A 21,008-nucleotide genomic window follows, 5' to 3' on the forward strand; every position below is an offset into this window, starting at 1 on the left:
CAAAAATCTTGAAGCAAAAGTAACAATGAAGATCATCTCTCTTATGCTATTTTATATGATAAATACAAATATTAATAATATAAAACAACAGTTTGTTTTCAAAATGTTGCTATGTCAGAACATAGGACACATTTTTTATTATTTATTATTATTATTACTTACTGTATACCTCAAATACCCTTAAGCAATAGCTCACCAAAAAAATTAACATTCTGTGATCATTTATTCACCCTCATGTCATTCAAAACCTGTATATGCCTTTCTTCTGTGGGACACAAAACATTATACTTTGACACAAAACACAAAGATCTGAGAAATGTCTTAGTGGTTTTATGTCCATACAATGGAAGTCAATGGGGGCCGGTTACCAACATATATCTAAATATCTTCTTTTGTGTTTTGAAAAAAGAAATGGCATGAAGTTGAATAAATACCCAAAGAATTTAATATTTTTGGTAAACTCTCTTTAAATATTTCAGCATAGCACAAAACTAGAAATGTATAATAAATGAATGAATAAATGTTTATTTATTGAGAAGCCTTTAGGTTGTTTATTTAAAAAAATATTATTCCTAACTGTTTTAGGCCTGCAATTGTATATTTCCCAAATTTTTCCATGTCTGTATAGCCCTTACATTCAAGAAATTGCAGTTTTCAACACGTTGATGCAGATAAAAAGAAATACAATATAAAATAGTTTATATAAACGAAAGTCAAAAGCGTACTGAGAATTGTGCAGATCACAATAAAGGCTATGGACTTTGAAATAAATACAGTATTAGTTTGTCTGTCAGCTTCAAGGTGTGCATCACTGCTTGGCCCACGTGCTTGGCTCCAGGTCTTTCATCTAAGCATTCCACAGATGCAGCAGGAACATTTCAAGTGTCGTTGCTTTCTCAGGGTTAAGCGGCTGGGTATGTGCCTTGTAAACTGGGTATGGACCAACAAAAAGCATTTTGCTTTAATGAGCTTCGGTGTGCATTGTTGTACTGTATGATTTCGCTTTGAGCATCTCCAACACAAAGTGTGTATGGAAACGGAGAAACACACAAAAACATGCGTAACAATGGAAAAGAAACTTTCACAACGACCACAATCATTCTTGCCATCAAACAGCAGTCTAACATAGTCAAGGTGCCTGGACTGAATGGGCTGTTTGTTTAGCTTGCCACATGGTTCCACTTGAGCGCTGTTGACTGCTCACCAGTTTGTTTTTTGTTTCTCAATCGCATTCAATGGCTATTAATCTGAACAGTAATTGAAACCCATCATGGGTTGACGGGGTCATGTCGAACATTCAGAGACAGTGAAATTGTACAAAGCTTGTACAATAGCACAAAGTTCTTAATGATTGGTCAAATTAGTTGCAGCTTACATATAGAATTCTGTGATTCTGTGTACTTCACACATGTTTTCTATTTTCGTAAATAAAACAATCCTGGATATCAAAAACAAACCTTAAAATAACAACATCCCGGGAACCAAAAACGAATGTTAGGGGGACATTCTGGGAACATTCCTCTGACATTATGGGAACAAAAAATTGTTAGCTGGGATGTAAGTAAAGACCATTCTTTTTATGGCCAGTCTGTGACTTCTCAATTTTAAAAACTGTAAACACTCCAGATCGCCTGACCACAGCAGAGGTTGTAAAAGCACATCATCCCGGAGCAGTGGACCATTTTCATTATCCTGCATCGGGATTATGCAAGAGTCTCTGAGTGACTTACACAACCTCCCAGAGAAAACTGAGAAGATCTAGTGGACATGCTTTCAGTATGTATACATTATGTTATTACGGTAAGTGCAGTACTACAACAGCATGCATGATGCATGGTTTGTCATATTGATGTAAAACAGTGTAACACACATTTTCCATTAAGTACATAGTTGTATGGATCACAAGGGCAGTTGCTGAATTAAGTCTCTGCAAAAGACCTAAAGGTCAGTGTATGAAAATTAGCAGCATCTAGTGGTGAGGTTACGAACTGCAACCAACCGCTCACTCCACACCTCTGAAGACATATTTATATTGCATTTCTTTCAAAAGATCCTCCAAAAAGTTACAAATAGCACCTTTAAAAAAAATTGCCAAAAGAGCAACTTGAATGTTTTAAAATAAAGAAAACTTTGAGACACATTAAATATGGATAGCCTTTAAGAGTATGGAAAGCATTTATCTGAATAACAAAAGTATATATTTTAATTCTCTGTACAGCCACGGCTCATTTGTTTACATGGGCAATAACTCCATTACATAAATACTATAGGATAAAACATCAGAGTTAAGTTCAAACACCCTCAAAGTTATTTAGAGAAAAACAGACAGAGAGAGATTTATAATTCAGCAGGATGTTTTCATGGGATTTTGAAATTGATCCCTTGAGGCTGAGAGTCCATAATGCCAAGTCCTGTTGCATAATTCAAATGTTCCAACTTCATAATCCCCAAACGCCTTTTTACACTGTCAGCTAAAAATAGCCCAAACAAACATGTGGGTGACATTCAATATTGACCTGCTTCCATAAGTGATGTACTGCCAGCCAGAGCATTTAGGCCTGGCTTCCCGGAGGCTGCGTACTGCAAACCACGCACAATCAAGGAACATGGCCAAAATGTGCCAAAAAGCTGACAAGATGATCTTCCCATGAAAGCAGATGGATCAGATTGATATAATTTAGATATACGGTACATTACGAGAAATGTAACTAAATTGATCTCATGGGTAAAAACTCTCTGATGTATTTTCTATTTATAGTCAAAATCAGCGCTGAAGATAATTGACAAATGTTTTGTTTTTGATGGATTTAAAAAAAATGCAGTTCCACAGATATATAGAGCTAATAGACATAATGGCTACAAATGAGGGTCAGCATTATTTCAGTGCTTCTTAAAGTTATTTGAAATGCTCTAGAACAGGGGTTCACAAAGTAGGGGTTGGGACACCCCGGGGGTCGTAAGACCACAAGGGTGAGGTTGCAAGATGTTTTCCAGATGTTTTTTTTTTGGTAACAAAACATAAAAATATTAGTTAAGTCAAAAATAAAAACATGCAAATAATACCATCAGCCTTTGGAATTTCTTCCCCCTCTATCGTGACCGCATTAGGTTAGGGGCAGCAAGTCAATTTACAGCACCACGTTAAACATTCCCATATGAGACAAATAATTTTTCACGCTTTAAGTTTAGGATGTTTTTATTTTTTTCGAAGTGAAATGTTGGTTAATATGGATCAAAAACAATGCAGGGAGGCCAGGGAAGGAGGGCGGAGAATCGCTGCAGTCAGAAAGGCTATTGTCCTCCGGTACGAAAAGAGGCCAGCGTTTGCATAAAGAGGACATCCATCTGCACACCAATTAGTTTTAATGAAATTTGACCATCTGTAGTAATAGTTCATGGTTTATGCATAACAGCAAGTAAAATAATGAGTAAAAAAATAAGATCATACATTTAAGATCATAAGTCTTTATCTGGGGGGACACAAAGCAATGGGACCCACACAAGGGGGGCCTTACAACGGAAAACTATAAGAAACCACTGCTCTAGAAATCACTTGTTAATTTCAAAATTAAATATTAATTTAAATCTTATAATGATATTAAAACAATGGCAACAATTTCTATTGTACTATCGATGTAGCACCAGTGTTTTGATATCCCTCGAGCAGAGTAACTGAGCTAATGTCTGAGTCTGGCAGGCGGTCTAGTATTATTGAAAATAAGAAGCAGAAACTCCAGACTGTATTGTTTATATGAGGTCATTGGAATGGGCATGCTGATATGACTGTGAGATGAAATTCATTAAACAAGAGTCAATACTGGCAGACCTGCTGTCCTGATGCATTATGCATGGGTTACTTGCAAAAAAAGGCCAGCTTGCTCTTTCAGAATGAGATATATACAAGTATAATTTCAAGTAAAGAACATTTATTTGTTCTTTATCATCTATTGAGGAGATATTTGGTGCTAAGCTATGGGAAGAGGATTCATGTCTAACATCAAGATGAAAATCCAGCCGTGTCATTTGTAATTAATACACGTGACGATAATATAAAAAACAAATTAAAATCGGAGACTGGAGGTCCGCAGATACAAGGCAGGCACCCATTTGAAAAGGTCAACAAGGTGAGCTTCATGTGCTTATTTAAACCGAGATGGTCGAGTTGTTCCCATGAGATCTAGTGTACACTGTAGGAAATGTGATGTAAATTAGTACGTTCAGTTATTTTTACACGAGCAATATTGGATTTTATTACCATTAATGGAAGCATGTGAACAAGCCTCGGATTTGACTGAGATGTAGACTCACATTGATCATCTGTGTCTGCACTGCAGTCTCTAAACTATATTTACAAATGAACCATAAAGGTGTGACGTCCACAGTATTGTCCTGCTGTTTACATTCCCAGCATGCACTGCAGCACTAAAACATTTGCAATCCTGTAACAGGCAACTTATTGTGTTCTGTAACACGGGATGAAAGAACAGAGCATTGCATGTAAAGTCAGTAATGGTGACATCAAACCCTTACCTACAACGCAGTTCAAAAACATATGCATGTGTGTGTGTGTGGTCCATACCAAACATAGCACCCTGTCTTCACTGACTGTCAAACACACAGATAAGGAGCATCTCAACTGCAGGTTTAATCAAAACACACCACAGCCTCACAAGCACTCAGTACAGTAACTACTACTACACACACACACACACACACACACACGCACGCACAGACAGCTGAAGGTCAGAAGTAGAAGAGCGATCAGTGACTGGGTGATATAATCACCTGTACCACAGTAGAGAGGACAATTTAAAACAATGACTGAGTTTAATGGACGTGCTTGATTCGAGAGGATAACTATGTGTAGCATAGCACGTCCTAATGGAAAACTCTATTGCTCAGGGGTTGCTCTTTCACAGCTCAGGAGAATTAAAGGTCCAATGTAAAATTTTGGGAGGAACTATTGAAATGCATTTTATTAAATATAATATAATTATATTGAAATATAACATAATTATATCCTTAGAGCTGACCTTACATAATGAAGCGTTATGTTTGTATTACCTTAGAATTAGCTTTTTCTGTATACATGTAAATACGTTATCTCCTTCTGCAAAGAAGCAAAATGTGTTGACATCTTAGAGCTGTGTCAGCCACCATAGTGCTTCGAGAGGGAGGGGTGGAGTGAGCTGTGGTTGCAATTCGCAACCTCACCACGAGATGCCGCCAAATGTCATACACTTGAGCTTTAATCGAGCTTGCAGCGATGTCTCATATTAAAATCTCTGACATTTGATTGCAGACTGGTTTCTGAGCAAATCTGAGCCTTTTAGAGATCAATACTAAAACTATTAAGGAGACATGTGACATCATCTATGAAGCAGATTTAAACTTACGTTCTGTCTAAGAGAAACAACAACATTAAAGATGCATGACCCTAAAAGGCACAAACTTCAGTTCTGACAGAATGTGATGTGATGAGCTGTGACTGACCGGGGCCGAGTTTGGCAACGGCGTAGAGAAGGTCGTAGTTAATAACTGGTGTTGCTTCATCAATCTGTTGCCAGCCGACTGGAGGTGAGCCAGGAGGGGAGATGAGGAACTGTTTCGAAGGCTGGGGAGGTGCCAGGTGCAAATTGTCTCCATCGGACGTTGGGTTCTGCACCTGAGAGCCACGAACGTGTTAGGATGCAGTTAAACAAATGCATTTCTCTTTCCATACTGAATAAGAACACTTCATGATGATCAACTCTAAGGTCATGGGTCATGACCCTGTGTGAGGTCACCAAAGATCCAGGACAGCTTATGTAATAATTCTGGCAACTGTAGGGTATCTTTTTACAATAATACTATTAAAAGTTTGAAATTATATAGCGGTATGAATGCATACATAGTTAAACATCTGCACAACATTTTGTGTCTTGTCAAATGACACTTTTGGAAACTGAGCTTCTCTCACCTGGGCAAAATATAGTTTGAGTTTTTTCCCTCTGAAAGGCGTCTCGTGCAGTTCTATCCTGGCGCTGGCTGCTGCTTTGGGGTTACTGAAGTTGATTCGTACACGTCGGAAGCTCTTAAACTGCTGGAACGTCACACCTTCATCGTACGCGAGAAAAAGCGCTTCGAACATTTCCTGTAAGACAAAAAGAGGAGAATTAACAAGGGACGAAGATTCTGATTCAGTCCACTGGCAAATGTCAAGTCATGAATAATTCATATATCTTCAGACAGGACAACGAAAGTCAAGCAAGCAATAAAAAACTCTTTACACTGAGTTTTTTTAATAGTATATATGTTAAGTCTCTTTTTACAGGAACGTTTGTCTAATGTCTCAGTGTTTTTTTTCCCCCTTTTAAAACTTTTAAAGGCACTCGGATAAGACCAACGAATGCACCATAATAAAAAATAAAAAAATTAATTAACTGCTAGTGAAACAAGCATGACAACAAATAATGTGAAACACACATATCCAGAACTGGCAGGCATGTGGTCTTAAACATTACATGCAGAGACAGGACTTTCCTGTCAATACAAGTAGACATCAATAAAAATGGTGTTATAGGATTATAACATTAAGTTATCACTTATGAAATTGTTACTGCTCTATAAGAATACCAAGACAGAGAGTGAGGACAAAAAATATTTAAAGCTAGAGACAGATGGATCACTGAGCCAGCTTTCCTCGTCTGCGTCAATTCGCCAAACACCTTGTATCCTGTCACGACCAGTGAGAAACCTCCAGTATTCCTTCACCTTGATTCCAAGAGAGACGGTCCCCGGAGATGACAGCTGTGGATGTGTCGTGTCCACTGCGTGTCAGGATGTGAGGTGTACATCAGCGGTGACGGCAGGCCCGTCTCTGAATGACTCCACAATAGTAGGTGATGCCAGTTGAGTCGATGAGTGTGTTGAGCGGCATATGTGCACGGAATCTATAATCTCCTTCATGACTAAGCGCTTCAATCGAACTTTCTTAAATAAAGCCAGTGCTAATAATATAACAGGAACTTGTTGTAGTGTGAAATGCTAAATCACCCAAAAGTTCCTTTTTTTGTGCTCAGGTTGCCGTTTCATCACTCGAACAGTTGATGTTACATGATAATAAATAAACAATGTCTAAGAACTGACATTTCTGTTATAGTAGGTCAATTGAAATGGTAGTCAAAGGAGCCTTAGAACCGTTTGCTTTCCTAAATTATTCAAAATATTTCATACAAATATGGGCAGAAGGAAGAGAATGTAGGGTTATATGGAGTGGAATATTTTGATGTGAAATACTGTAATTGCAGCAGAGAATCACTCTAAACGTTTTGTTTCTGCAGAATTCATTTGAGTATTTACATGTAAGTATTTTCCATAAAGACAACGCAACATTTATCAAAATGTAACCTACAATCTTGAAAATGATTAAGATGTGACAAAACACCTGATAGTTAAGAATCAGTCGTATTGTTGTCAAGACAATGTCATGATGATTATGGACCTCTGACTGCTATACATTGTGTGCCCCCCTGGTTGAGAACCACTGCACTAAAGCATAAAATTACTGCACCACGACACAAGCTTACCAGCTTTCTGCCTGACAGAAAATCCATCAATGGTAAGATTCTAGCACTTTCTTTTACAGTCTGGTTTCCCGTGTTCATACGGTGTACTTATTCCAGTAAATATAATAACCCCTAAACCTAAACTTATACCATGTAGTTACCTTATACTACCCAGTTCTTTCTTAGTTAAGTACACTATAGGTACACGTACTGAAAAATAAAGTGCAACCAGATTCTATATATAACACACATTTACATTACATTTACATTTAGGCATTTGGCAGACGCTTTTATCCAAAGCGACTTACATTGCATTACCGTATACATTTATACAACTCTGCGTTGTTAACGCAATGCTCAGTGACCCCTCAGTTAACTTCAGCATGCTTTCTGATTTTCTGACAATACAAAACCAAAAACATTTAAATAGCATCAAAATATGAACACATGGTTCCCTCTTCAGAAATCGAGATGCTACTGTTTCAGTCTTCTTTGAGGGCAGTGTGCTATGCATGTGGGCATTAAAGCAATTACAACTGTTCCTTGGCCAAGCCTTGTATTTACTGTTTTAGTGGCAAAAAAACATTCTTAACAGGAGGTGGTAGAAGGGAAAACACAAAGCCTAACCTAACATTCATCTCAAAATGAATGTCAAATTTAACAGTACTCTGCGTTTAATCGAGACCAGACCCTGTTTGTCGGGAGATGAATTAGCTTCATATGGTGGAGGGGGGAAATGGTGAGCTTTTTTAAAACAGTCTTCCTCTGCATGAAAAAACGCTATTTATCTTTAACAGATCCCAGCCAGATCTCCCCCAGGCTCCTCTTTTTTGTGTTCAACTTTAACCTTGGCTAAATATAACTCGTGCAACTATAAAACAGCACAATGCTTCTCTTAGGAACATAGTTCAAGACGGCAGAGATGAGTCATAGTTAGGATCATATGTTCATACCATTTGAGACAAACTATCAGACATTCAGAACATCTGAAAATAAATATAACAACGGAAATGTTACAGAGGAGTATAACAGTATGTCCTTACCAGGCGTGTTGCCATAAAAGCTAAATCTGAGTTGTTGTCTTAAACAACTATGACAATCGATGACAGAAGTTTTAAAGCTATGGAGACAATGTTTCCTGAAAATAAAAAGTTTTGAAATAAAAAAGACCATAAATGATACAATTAATGATTTATAGAATTTGATGAGAGATGTTTGAGATTCCTTTTGAAAATATAGAAAAAAAACATTATATTTCTAGGGTCTGTTTTCGCTCTCTTCTTAATCTCGTTGCTACAGGTATGAGATACAATTGAGATATTAAAGGGGTCATATGGCACGAATACGTGTATTTCTGTGTCTTTGGTGTGTTATAGGTTGCCCATGCATGTATTAGACACGTAAAATTTGTAAAAATGTAAGTTTCGGAACAAAAGATGCATTCTATCTAAAAGTGAAAATGCTCACCAGACCTGCCTGAAATGCCTTGTGTAACCACAACCCTAGTTCGTACAATTTGACTAAAACTGACCAAATGTATACGCAGGTAAGGTGGGCGTACCTGTCAGTACAATTGCTTTGGAACCTGATGTTCCAAATATGGTAAGAAGTGTACATTTCCGTCACACGATTTCAGTATTCGACCAAACACTATGCGCTGGTTAACTGGCCAATCATAGCACACTTCGCTTTTCAGAGCGATGAGCTTTGTCAAAAATCTGCACATTTCAGAGAGGCGGATCAGAGAGGAGATACGAACATGCACCGTATGTTGAAAGTACATCGTTTTTTTTAACCTTAAATCGTGTATACACATTGCATTACATCTAAAGCAAATGAAAATATTGATTTTAGCCGTGTCATACAGTATGACCCCTTTAAAAACGTTTTAGTACCACCCGGAGACTAAGAATGAAAAAGCCATACGATCTTTCCAGACTCCAGTTAACAATGCTTGCATGAAGAAAGAAAATTATCTCATTTTGCAACATAACATAATGTTCCCAAGATTATATCTATATCATTCAAGAGTCCTCCAGCACAAACAAGCATAGGGCAATTAAATGCTTATTGACAACTCCCTCACCGGAAAAGTACTGATAATATTTGGATGACTATTTGGTGAACCGATATGACAGGAAATGGAGTCTGGGCTGCAGTGCCTGAGATGTCCGTGCTGTTATTAGAGGAAGCAGGTCACCTCCATGGCACCCAGAAAAAATACAAGTGACCTTCTGACTTGCAATGTTCCCGGCGAGGAGAAAATAAATGTGAAGAGTCCAGAAGACCCGCTGCTCTTCCTGCTATTACTCAGCATCAGGAAGCTCAGCTCCAGTCATGGCACAGGCTGGGAAACATGTCTCAGAAACTTGAGTGACAGGACAAGTAACAGAAGGGTTTAAAAACATGTTATTATTTTGGCGAATAGTAGTAATGCCTTTTGGAAAGACTCTGAGGCTAAGTTTATATTTATGCATTTGGCAGATGCTTTTATCCAAAGCAATGCTCCAACTGGAACAGTAGGAACAGTAATTAAAAAAAGACATGAACTGAAAAAGACAGATATTTGTTATTAAATTCTCTGGTGTTGCTGTGGACTATTCATTAGTGTACATTAGTTATATATAAGAGGAAAAAAGACTTGCTTATGAAATGATGCTGCAGGGAAAAGTATTATTAATCAACAAGCTGAACTTGTTCACTTCTCGATTCAACGAAATCTTAATCATTATAACCAAGCTCCTTTCTACATTACTTCATGCTGACAAAAAACATTACACAAGCGCATGTTCGCCTTTGTAAATTCTTCCATGATGAAACAAAACATATCTTCTATTTTGGATAGATGGATCTTTGGAATATTCCTTACGAACATTCCTCACATGCTTCATTAAAATTCTCATCACAGTCGCTATGCTGTCAGGCCACAGAGATACGCAAAAGACCTCTCTGACCATGGTCACCGCGCAGGTATTATACAACATTTCACTGATTCCAGACCAGCTCTGGTGAACCATTAAAGCTTGAAGATAAACACCTATCCAAATAAATGATGTGAAATCAATAATGACCCTGGAGGTCTGACAGGGCGTGCGGTGGGGAAGATGAGAGCATCGCATATTTGAAAAAAAGAGGGTCCGAGGGGCAGGAGTGTGACGCACTGGAGATGAAGTGATTTTTCCGTAATGAATGGTGTGTGGTGGGAATGAAAGAGCTGTCACAACAATGGTGTCAGTCATTGCATACCTGCCCACAGACAAATAACCAGTGGGTACCAGAAAACAATTTGACAGGAAATCATTTAAAGAGGTTTACAAGAAAAATCACTCGAAAGACAAAAGATGGAACATTCTCTGTTATTATAGGACTAATAGTCCGCAGGTTTTTCTGTTTATTGTCTGTGTCTGAGATCCCACAGGACAGCTTATTACATCACGCTAATATTAATGATCATTTCTTATAGACAACAGTGATATTACACAGAGAACAAGAGACATTTGAATGAAGTTTTATGGGTTTTTCTCCAGAGAAACAGACTCTGATCTCACATGTGTCTAAGAGAATATTCAGAATGAATGAACTTTTAATAAACTGCCCTCAGATTTAATCAAAAGATTTCAATGCAAACTCATTTCCACCTTACAGATGATCAGAATTAAGATATCGTCGCTTTCCTTCTGAAACCTTGTACGTCAAATTTGCTGTTTTCCAGGAAACGGACTAAACATTGTACTTTTTAAATGACTGAATACTGTGTTGTCGACGTTGACAGGTACTTTTTGAAACTTTATATTGGTTAAATATTTGCAAAACCCAGTGACAAACATATAGAGTGACTAATAATAATGATTTATGGGGAAACAAATCACGAAAAATGAAGATACAATGTTTCAGAAGGACAACAGCGATATCCACTTTAATATTACACTTTAATACATATTACACTTCAAATGTGTGTCCATTACAAAACAAATGTTTCAGACATGTAGATTAGATCTCCATCTCCAGAGCAATGAAAGAGCAACGTCTCAGAACTAAACATTTCGGTGACACTTTACAATAAGTTAATATTAGTAAATGCATTAAGTAACAATGAACAATTTAGTTTTTCAGTATTTATTAATTCTTTATTAGTTCATGTCAATACAGTTATTCATGTTAGTTCATGGTGCATTCACTAATGTTAACAGTGACAACGTTTGATTTTAATAATGTATTAGTAAAGGCTGAAATTAACATAAACGACTATTCATAAATGCTTTAGAAGTATTGTTCATTGCAAGTTCATTTAACTAATTGTTAAAGTGTCTTTTTGTAAAGTGTCTATAAAGTCTATAAAGAAACAACAAAATAAACCCACTATTTAAAATTCACATCTATTTTTCCAAGTTGCTGTGTACTTCCTCTTTCGAAAATACTACCGCAGTAGTTCACGCTACTCTGTTAAATGTTCATTTCCCCCACACAAGTCTAAACATTACAACCCTTTTTTATTTGTACTTCAAAATGATGAATGACGATCTAAATGTCTCTCTAAATCAGCTACGCTAACACTCATCCACGCCAACCCCAAACAAACACGCAGCCCTGCAGTCACTCTCGAGGTTCCTGCCCTACCTTGACCTCCTGACTGGTGAACACTTCCATGTCCACCGCGCAGGCGATGAAGGTGGAGATATTACAGTCCACGCTTCTGGAGGGCATGCTGGGCTCACTCAGCGTTAAGAGATGTCTGGCCCCTGACAGAGAGTGTGTGCGGAGCGTGTCTGAACGCACGCAAGCCTCTGTGTTTGGATGTGCTGGTGTTCTGGAGAGCTTGTTGTAACTCTGAGCGTGTGTGTGAGAGTGTGCGCTCTGAAAGCGAGCGATCGGGCGGGCGGCAGGCGAAGCGCGAGCCCCCCCACTCCCTTGCTCTGTGTGATGACATCACTGCCTCTTTTATGAATGCTCGGTTGCACTTGCACATGCCAGAGCTCCGTTTATTTATTCCTCCATTATCTCCTGTTCCTCTCACCTCCTCGGTTTCTCTCCTTGCTCTGTTGTTGCCTTAAGACGCTTGCTCTTTTGGACAGTAATTATTCTGTGTAAAACAAAAAGTATATACAGTACTGTAGAATTAAACCCCATGACCTTGGAATCTCTAGCACAGTTCTAAAATAGTTTAACTGATGGGAGTATATGCAATAATAGTTTATTGTTATTTTTGCGACTACTATTTTTGGCTAAATATTAGTGGCAAGACTGGCTGGAGGCTTACAAAACACAGGACAGCAGAATGACTCAGCACTGCAGATTTATATGCAGAGGCGTCATATAAGGGAATGAAAGCAGGAGGTCTGAATAAAGATGGACAGCAATAGAGAAAGAAATTAGGTTTATGCACCCAGGCATGACGGAAGTGCTATTAATAGCTCTGACTGACATCATTTAGGGACAAAAAAAATCTAAATTTAGTAAGCTATTTTTGTTAATGATTTAAGATCTTGACTTGATTACTGTTTAACAAACTGTACGAGCAAAATGACTATTAGAATACAAAATACTGTTTAGTGACCAAATTACTCCATAATTGAGCAATCTTGTAAATTAACCATGCTGGGTTGTTTTAACCCATTGTTAAGTCAAATATAAACCATTTCTAGGTTTATTTAAAGGTCCTGTGTATTTAGCGGCATCTAACAGTGAGGTTGCGAACTGCAACCAACAGCTCAGTCCCCCCACCTTTTCGAAGAACTATGGCGGCTGACACAGAACTAAGATGTACGAGACGAGCAGTTTGTCCGTTTAGGGCATGGTTAGTCAAAAAGACAGTCGGTTTGTGATAGGTTGTGTTCCAAAACGCGTCTTGTGCAATTAAAAGTAACTGCAGGAAGGGTACACTACATGAACGTATAAGGGAAAACTGTTGTTTAAACGGCAAATTCTTTTAAAAACTGGCGTTCACCTCCCTCCAGAATTCGCTAAGTGCATGGGGCACATGTATGCCATTGGATTTCTTGTGAATATGCGATAATAGCGTTCAGTTTTTGCACATATCGATTGATTCACAGACGCCGGTTGAACGTCACAAGGGTCAGGGACTACTTGTGCTGAATGTATTAGCGTTTATGACTTTCATCGATTTGACTTTCATTAATTCAACCAACATAAATATCTTCTTGAAAAAACAATGCCACCCACATCTTGGATGGACTGGGGGTGAGAAAATGACCAGCAATTATATTTTGGGGAAAACTAACGCATCAAGGAAATACAAAATAAAAATAAATTAAATAGTATAAAAGGCACAAATACCGGAAGCAATATTTGTGTGCATGTTTTAATACATGACCTAAAAGTAACAAATGAACAAAGTGTAATAAATAACAGAAATACTGTACAAAATAAGATATGGTAAAAACTGGCCCACATCCTATTTATACTTCTAAAATCTGGCCCTCACACAAACGTACCCCTGGTTTAGGGCTACTGTAGAAAGAACATGATAAATTCAATGCAAGGGGAGTACGTAGATAGAAATAGCCCATTCTATGGTAATAAAAGCATAACGCTTCATGATGTAAGGTCTTTATACACCTCTAGACATACATACTGTAGCTATGTATAATATATTGCATACCTGTCAATAGATCCTCTAAATAATTACATAAAGAAGAATGTCCTTTTTTGAATGGTTTCCTTACACTCTTATTTTCAGCTCAGTGGTGGGTCAAAAAGGGACCGACCCAACCAGTGGTTGAAATTAACCTAGAAATTGTCCAATATTGACTTAACATTGGGTTGAAACAACCTAGCATAAGAAGGTGTTTCTCTCTTTTTCACCCAACCATGGGTTGAAAATAAACCCGACTTATAGAATGTGCAGTGATTTTGCTGGTGAAATCAAATTAAAAGTGCAATTCAAAACGTATGCCTCTACTTCGCAATATCTGTTTAAACAAACATTGCAGGTTTCTTTATATATCAGCAAAAGTGAAACTGACATTTATTGCTAAATCATACCTGACATACTTTCCTTTTATTTTACAGGCAGTAGCATATTCGTCATTGGTGTTGAACGTCCAAATTCACTGTTTTTCAGGAAATGAACAGTACATTTATTTACATTTAGCAGACGCTTTAATCCAAAGCGATTTAGAAAGGAGGCAAACAGTACTTTTAAAATGATTAAATACTTTGTTTTCGCTGAGTTAAAAAGCACTTTTTAAAACTTTTACAATATCAGCAAAATCCAGTGACAAACAAAAGGGTGACATAATGAATAATGGAAGGTTTCAGAAGGACCGCCGAAAATAGTCACTGTTGCCTAGAGAAATTATACATCATACAAATATTTGACCAGAGAATATCACAATCATGTGTGTTGGATAGCCATGTAATAAAGCAATCTTGATCTGGGTGAGAAGGGAAAAATAAAGACATGGAGCATGTGATCTCTCTGCACCGAAAGGTCAGTCTCTGTTCTAAATGAACCATGCTAAAAGACTCCAGCAGACAGTTGAATCATCACATTGTCTGCACTCGTGTCTCCAGAAGATCATGTTTACCTTTCCAGCACTCTCAGAGAGCTGATAGAAGAGAACTGTGAGAGTATGTAACATTGTCCTTTCTCAATATGAGCGCTGGTTTTATCTGAGCGAGTCAATAAACCGCCTGCTTAAATGACTTTGGCACCAAGACAACCTTGAGAGGGGAAGTGGTCTCACTACATGACACCTGGCACAGAAATGGCTATATGGATACTGATAATCTAAGCAGGCTTCACTGTAATGGATGGATATGAGGCTGCTGGTATATTGTTCTCTCTGATAGTGACTTTGCGTCAATGACATAATGGGCCTTGAGGATGTACAGCAGAAAAGTTCAAATCCTATAGGGAATTTTCATTTCCTTCAATGTTCAATTGTCACATTTCTGCACTTCAAAGCAGTAGAGCAACATACAACAATTAGAGAAGCATATAGTCAGTCTTACCATATGAAGGTAAAACTATGGGAGCAATGGGAAATTTTAAATGCATTCACTAACGGTCACATCTCAGCTCACCCAAAAATAAAAATTCTGTAATCATTAACCGAGCCTCAAGTTTTCCAAATCTATATACATTTCTTTGTTCTGATGATAATTTTTGGGAGAACTGTTCCTTTAAGTGATATAAAATGCAATAATGTAGTTATTGCAGTTCTAATGTTGTTTTAATTGAATGCTAGGGAACAATGGGTCTCATTCAATAAGCATGCGTACGCACAAATTTATGAACGCTTTCACAAACAAATCATGATTCACAAAAACATTCGTAAAGAAATGTATTCTAAATATAAGAGAAAAGATAGGAACAGTTGAAAGCACAAGTACGCAAAAATCACCAGTCCCATTCTTTCCTTTTCTCTCTCTCTCTCTCTCTCTCTCTCTCTCTCTCTCTCTCTCTCTCTCTCTCTCTCTCTCTCTCTCTCTCTCTCTCTCTCTCTCTCTCTCTCTCTCTCTCTCTCTCTCTCTCTCTCTCTCTCTCTCTCTCTCTCTCTCTCTCTCTCTCTCTCTCTCTCTCTCTCTCTATCTATCTCTCTCTATCTATCTCTCTCCCCTCTCTCTAAGACAAAATGACAAAATGCATATTTAATCTCAGGATAATAGTTATTTTAAATAATATATATATATATATATATATATATATATATATATATATATATATGGAGATGGACTGGGTATGTTTTATGGAAATGACTAGTGCACGCGACTGCTCATTTAGATTACTCCAAAATCACTGACATAAGGACAAGGTTAAGGACAAATTAATGTGCGTACGCATTGTTGTGAATTAGGCGGAAAGTTCATATGTGCGTATAAATACGAAAAATCTAAGCAATGAGACCCATAGTCTTTGGTCTACCACTAACATAAGGATGTAAAATAATATTTTCCCAAACTCAACGCTGTCAGTTAGAGGAAACTATGCATTCAGTATTAAAGGTTAAAACTTAAGTTCATTCTCTTTAAAGAAAATTGCGACAAAGGTGGACACTCATATTTACCAGGAGACTGTGTCATCATCTAGCTCCAGAATACAGTATATTGTGCACTGATGCCACATCAGGTGAATCAACAGACCTCGGGCAAAAGAACTGTGTTCAGGTTCACACAATCATGACATAATAAACATGCAGGTATGCCTATGTCATCCATCATGTTTATTCTCTCTCTTGCTGTCTGCCTCTGGCATATTGAGTGCTGTCTCAAGGGTTGGTGACACTTCACAAGTGTAGCATAACAACAGTGGCCGTGTTCAGGGGAATCTAAACCAATCTATCTGGGCTTTGTTATGGAAATGCGGTAATCTGTCACTCCATCAGCACTGAGCACAGCCTGCAATAAATCCGCACAGGCAGAGTCAGCTCTCACACGCGAAAACGTATTACTCAAACAAACAGAGAAAAGCAATGAGGTGGGCCACAAACATCCAAGGTAATAAGAATATCTTTAGATGGGCTCCTTAAAGATGGCATGAAATTAAAATACATTTACTTTCATAATAGGTTTCTGGTTTTATTGAACATTTTAAAAGGTATTAACTCGTCGGTCATGTTAAAACTGACCTAACATAGCTGGTGTCAATGACATTCTCCTTTTGTGGTGCAAGGCCCAATAAATAATGACCAGATTTGTATTGAACTGTTCTCTTAGAAGGAAGAGGATCTATTGACAGAAATTCAATATACATGTAATGTACATAACTGTCTTCAGAGGTATATAAAGTCCTTACATAATGAAGCGTCATATTTTGAATGAGCTAGTTCTATCTACATGCACCGTGGGTCCCCTTGCATGGAATTCTCCATGTTGTTTCTACAGTAGCCCTAAAGGGACAAGCTGCTTTACAGAGCGCGTTTCGTAAACAAGTTATCTCCTCTGGCAAAGAAGCCAAAACATGATGTCATCCTAGTTCTATGTCAGCCACCGAAGTGCTTCGAAAGGGTGGGGTGGGGTGGAGTGAGCCGTCGGTTGCAATTCGCAACCTCACGATGATGCTTAATTTCATACAATGGACCTTTAATACTGACAAATAAACACATTCACACACACATTCATACTCAATTTCTTATCAGATTTACCTCGAGCGAAAATCAGGTGTCCAGATGTCCTTTATTTCCTCTCTGGACATATTTAATTTGATGAGGCCGATAACATTCTGCAGGTCGCAAGTGCGAAGAACAGAAGATAAGCTGAACTGAAACCACCTGAATATACTTTACAGCAGACTCCTGCGTGTGTTTTAACAAATGGAGAAAGCTCCGGCGATTTAGATGAAGAGTCGATGACACTAGTCTTGAGACGACTCTTTGGAAAGACGGTCCCACTAACAGGTATGATGACATTCCCTGAATATAACATGTTTCGTAACAGGACCATATAACACCATAGAAAACCTATAGTCCTATTATGTAAACCATACCAATGACAAAAATAGTAGCAAGTATCCTCAATGTTCAAGTACGCTAGGATAACATTACAAACACAGCCAAATAAAAGACAGGAATAAATGGAAACACAAAAGACACAGTACACACGAGCAAGGTGTAAAAAGAGCAGTGAAAAACAGACAAACACACAATGAGAATGTGAGACAGAGCGAGTAGTGCAGAACACTGATTAATGGCACTGCTGATGAAAGGCTAGTATTGACGTCAGACACACAATAGATGGAGGAGAGAGAGACTTTTGCTCTATCTTGCATGCGATATTCAGGGAATATGGACACGTAATTTAATACAAGCACACAATGTTGAATTTCGATCACATTCTAAGCACTTTGAAAGCACCTTTGATGAGCACTCAGTGTTCTGTACTACTTTTATAGGCAATATTCTTTTAATCTTAAATCACTGTTGAATTGCTTTATAAGACTGAGCCATGAACTAAAGGTTAGCATAAATTGCAACTTTACTCTGACCAGTGACCTAATGGTTAGCACACACCTCAACGACGTTGAGCTATGGTGCTAATATGTACAGTGTTGGTTCGACTCTGACTTTATTAAATTAATTTTGCAAAAAAATTATACTATGGCCTCCTCAGTTTTGCAGACACATACAAACACATTTTGAATACAAAAGCAAAAGGACACACAAGCGCTTCAAGAATTGAACATGCAAATCGTTTTCACACATATATCGATACATTTCTAAAAGTTTAAGTATAATAAGAAGTAGACCTGTCATATACAGTTATAGTCACTATATACAACATACAAACAGATGCAAATGATTTCTATATCAACATATGTAAGAGCACATTTTAGCAAACATCATTTCTACTGTTGTAGTAATATTCTCATGGTAAATTTATAATGTGCTTAAAACGCACGCTCAAGGTCAAGCCGCATGTTCAAGGTCTACCTACTCTAGCAACAGAGTCAGTCTGTTACCTTGGTGACACTAGTGTACCAGCAGGGGGACGCGGGGAGTGTTATCCGCAGGGAGAGACTAAAAAATCTCTCTGAAAATCTCTTTGAAACCGGTCCCTTCAGGATTAGGGCCAATTTCAAAGAGATTAGGGCCAATTTGGATGGGATTAAGTGAATTTCATATTGGATTTGAGTTGACCCAGGAACAATTTATGGCTGAGATTATATATAGAGAAAATCAGGTTGAGCACCTACATGTGCAGCCAGGAGAAATTCAAACTAGCCGACAGATGTGATCGACTAAAGAAAACCTATAGAGACACAAGCGGAGAGATCGGAGGTATTCAGGAGAAGAGTGACAAATATATTGAATATGCTTTTAAAAGGGTGTTGCAACGGTGTGTCGTGCATTTTGATTTCTTTACGATGTTAACATGGTCAACTTGTCAAAAAAATTGTTGGACGTATTACGTCGTATCTCTGTGCTCGATACAGTCCCCCAGCGTTTGTACATGTTTTTGGTCACTTATTGTACAAAAGAAAAGCATGCGGCACATGGTAGTATTCTTATATACTTTTTTTATAGGTCTTGCTTGAGACCTATAAAAGCAACACCTATAAAAAAGGGGAAATCATCTGACAAGGGACCTTAATATTTTGTCAGAACCTTCAGTAAATCACATAATTCAGAATTGTCGAAGAATCATGATCTCTATTTGTGTGTGTGTTTGTGTGTGTGAAGATGTCCCACTCATACCAGCGAGCTTCTCAGGCTGTTGTGATTGGCCGGTGCCCCTCTCATTGTATGTGTATTTATAAAGTTTGGCTTTTGGCTCAGTAAAATGTATACAATCTCTGAGAACCAAACACTACTCCAGCGACTCCTCCTCTTCTCTAAGGAATGCCTCGCCCCTTTTTTGGCGTATTCCTTGGGGCGGAGGTTATTAAAAGCACTCGGAATAGTGACATCACGTACCCGGAAAGTAGAGGGCTGTAGTCCGATTCCAGTCGTTCTCTGTAGTCCTTGAAAAGTGAATTCTGTTAAAGAAAATATCTTGCTTGGAACTGAACTTTGAGCTTTATAATTTTGCAGGTATTGTTTATGCTCTAATAGCAACATTACACTCTAACTAAAGGTTGAAAAATGGGATCCCGGGGAACGGGACCTTTAAAGGCAGGGTGTCCGATTTCTCTTAGTCGTTGTTGATGTTCAAATCACCAAAACAAACACTCCCCTACCCCCATCTTTCGCTTTCGTCAGTGCTCGGCTAGACTAATGTCCAAATCTGCTGATTGGTTACAAGTTTGTTTTGGTACTCGGCCCGACGTTGTCTAAACAAACATAATTCGGAAATCCGACACCCCGCCTTTTAATCCCTAATGTACATTAAATGAGGATTCTTGAAATGCAACTTTACAAACACTGTTGCACAAGCTCTGAGTGGCGTTGCTTGAATGACGTGAAACGCTCTTATTCAATTGGCTTGTAATCTAAACGCATTAATCATGCGAAGAGTTTTGTCTCTGAGGCGAATTGGCACTGAGGAACAGCAAATATCTATAAACACATTTGGGGCTGATGTGGTCAGTGCACATAAGAGATGCACGGGGTTCATTTCGAGCTCACGATGCAGGTGCCCGTAACTTATGCCCTGTTGTACATTTTTATTCAATCTGGTAACGCATTGCTCGGCATATACAAAAGCACACACATGCACTACCCATAATGCCAGGAAAAGGCCTGTTGACACAAAAGATCCCTATCTGCAAGCTAAGCACAAACAGCTGCACCTGATACACAACAGCTCACTCTCTTAACACACACTGTTTTAGATAAACACGCTTCCGCTCGCAAGCACATCCCGGCGTGCATCCACTCACACATGCATTCTCATTTAAACTGTGTGACAGCCTGGGGAACTGCATTAGACACTAAAGGGTCGGCGGGCGGTGACGCCAGATGCCCGCGCATGAGTCACAGTGGTTTTAATCAATGCTTTGCACCAGTCAAGCATAAGATGACCAGTCGGCCACTGTGCATCCATCAATTACAAGCATCTTGA

The 21,008-nt window shown here is 38.3% G+C and overlaps 1 protein-coding gene across 2 annotated transcripts in view; it reads right to left on the reverse strand.

Moving 5' to 3' along the window:
- The window catches only part of rcan2 (regulator of calcineurin 2), a 50,801-nt gene that overhangs the window by 5,255 nt on the left and 24,538 nt on the right, over positions 1 to 21,008 (reverse strand). Inside the window, exons 1-3 of one of the 2 annotated variants that reach the window (XM_079475274.1) lie at positions 12,165 to 12,382; positions 5,960 to 6,133; positions 5,494 to 5,665 (exon numbers count right to left, since the gene is read on the reverse strand). In XM_079475274.1, coding sequence (XP_079331400.1) covers positions 5,494 to 5,665; positions 5,960 to 6,133; positions 12,165 to 12,251 — 433 coding nt within the window. In that variant the 5' untranslated portion in view covers positions 12,252 to 12,382. Of the gene's footprint in view, positions 1 to 5,493; positions 5,666 to 5,959; positions 6,134 to 12,164; positions 12,383 to 21,008 lie in introns of those variants that run through there. The other variant, XM_079475273.1, reaches the window with a different exon arrangement.

This window comes from Barbatula barbatula (genome assembly GCF_947034865.1).
Source record: "Barbatula barbatula genome assembly, chromosome: 15".
Taxonomy (NCBI): Eukaryota; Metazoa; Chordata; class Actinopteri; order Cypriniformes; family Nemacheilidae; genus Barbatula; species Barbatula barbatula.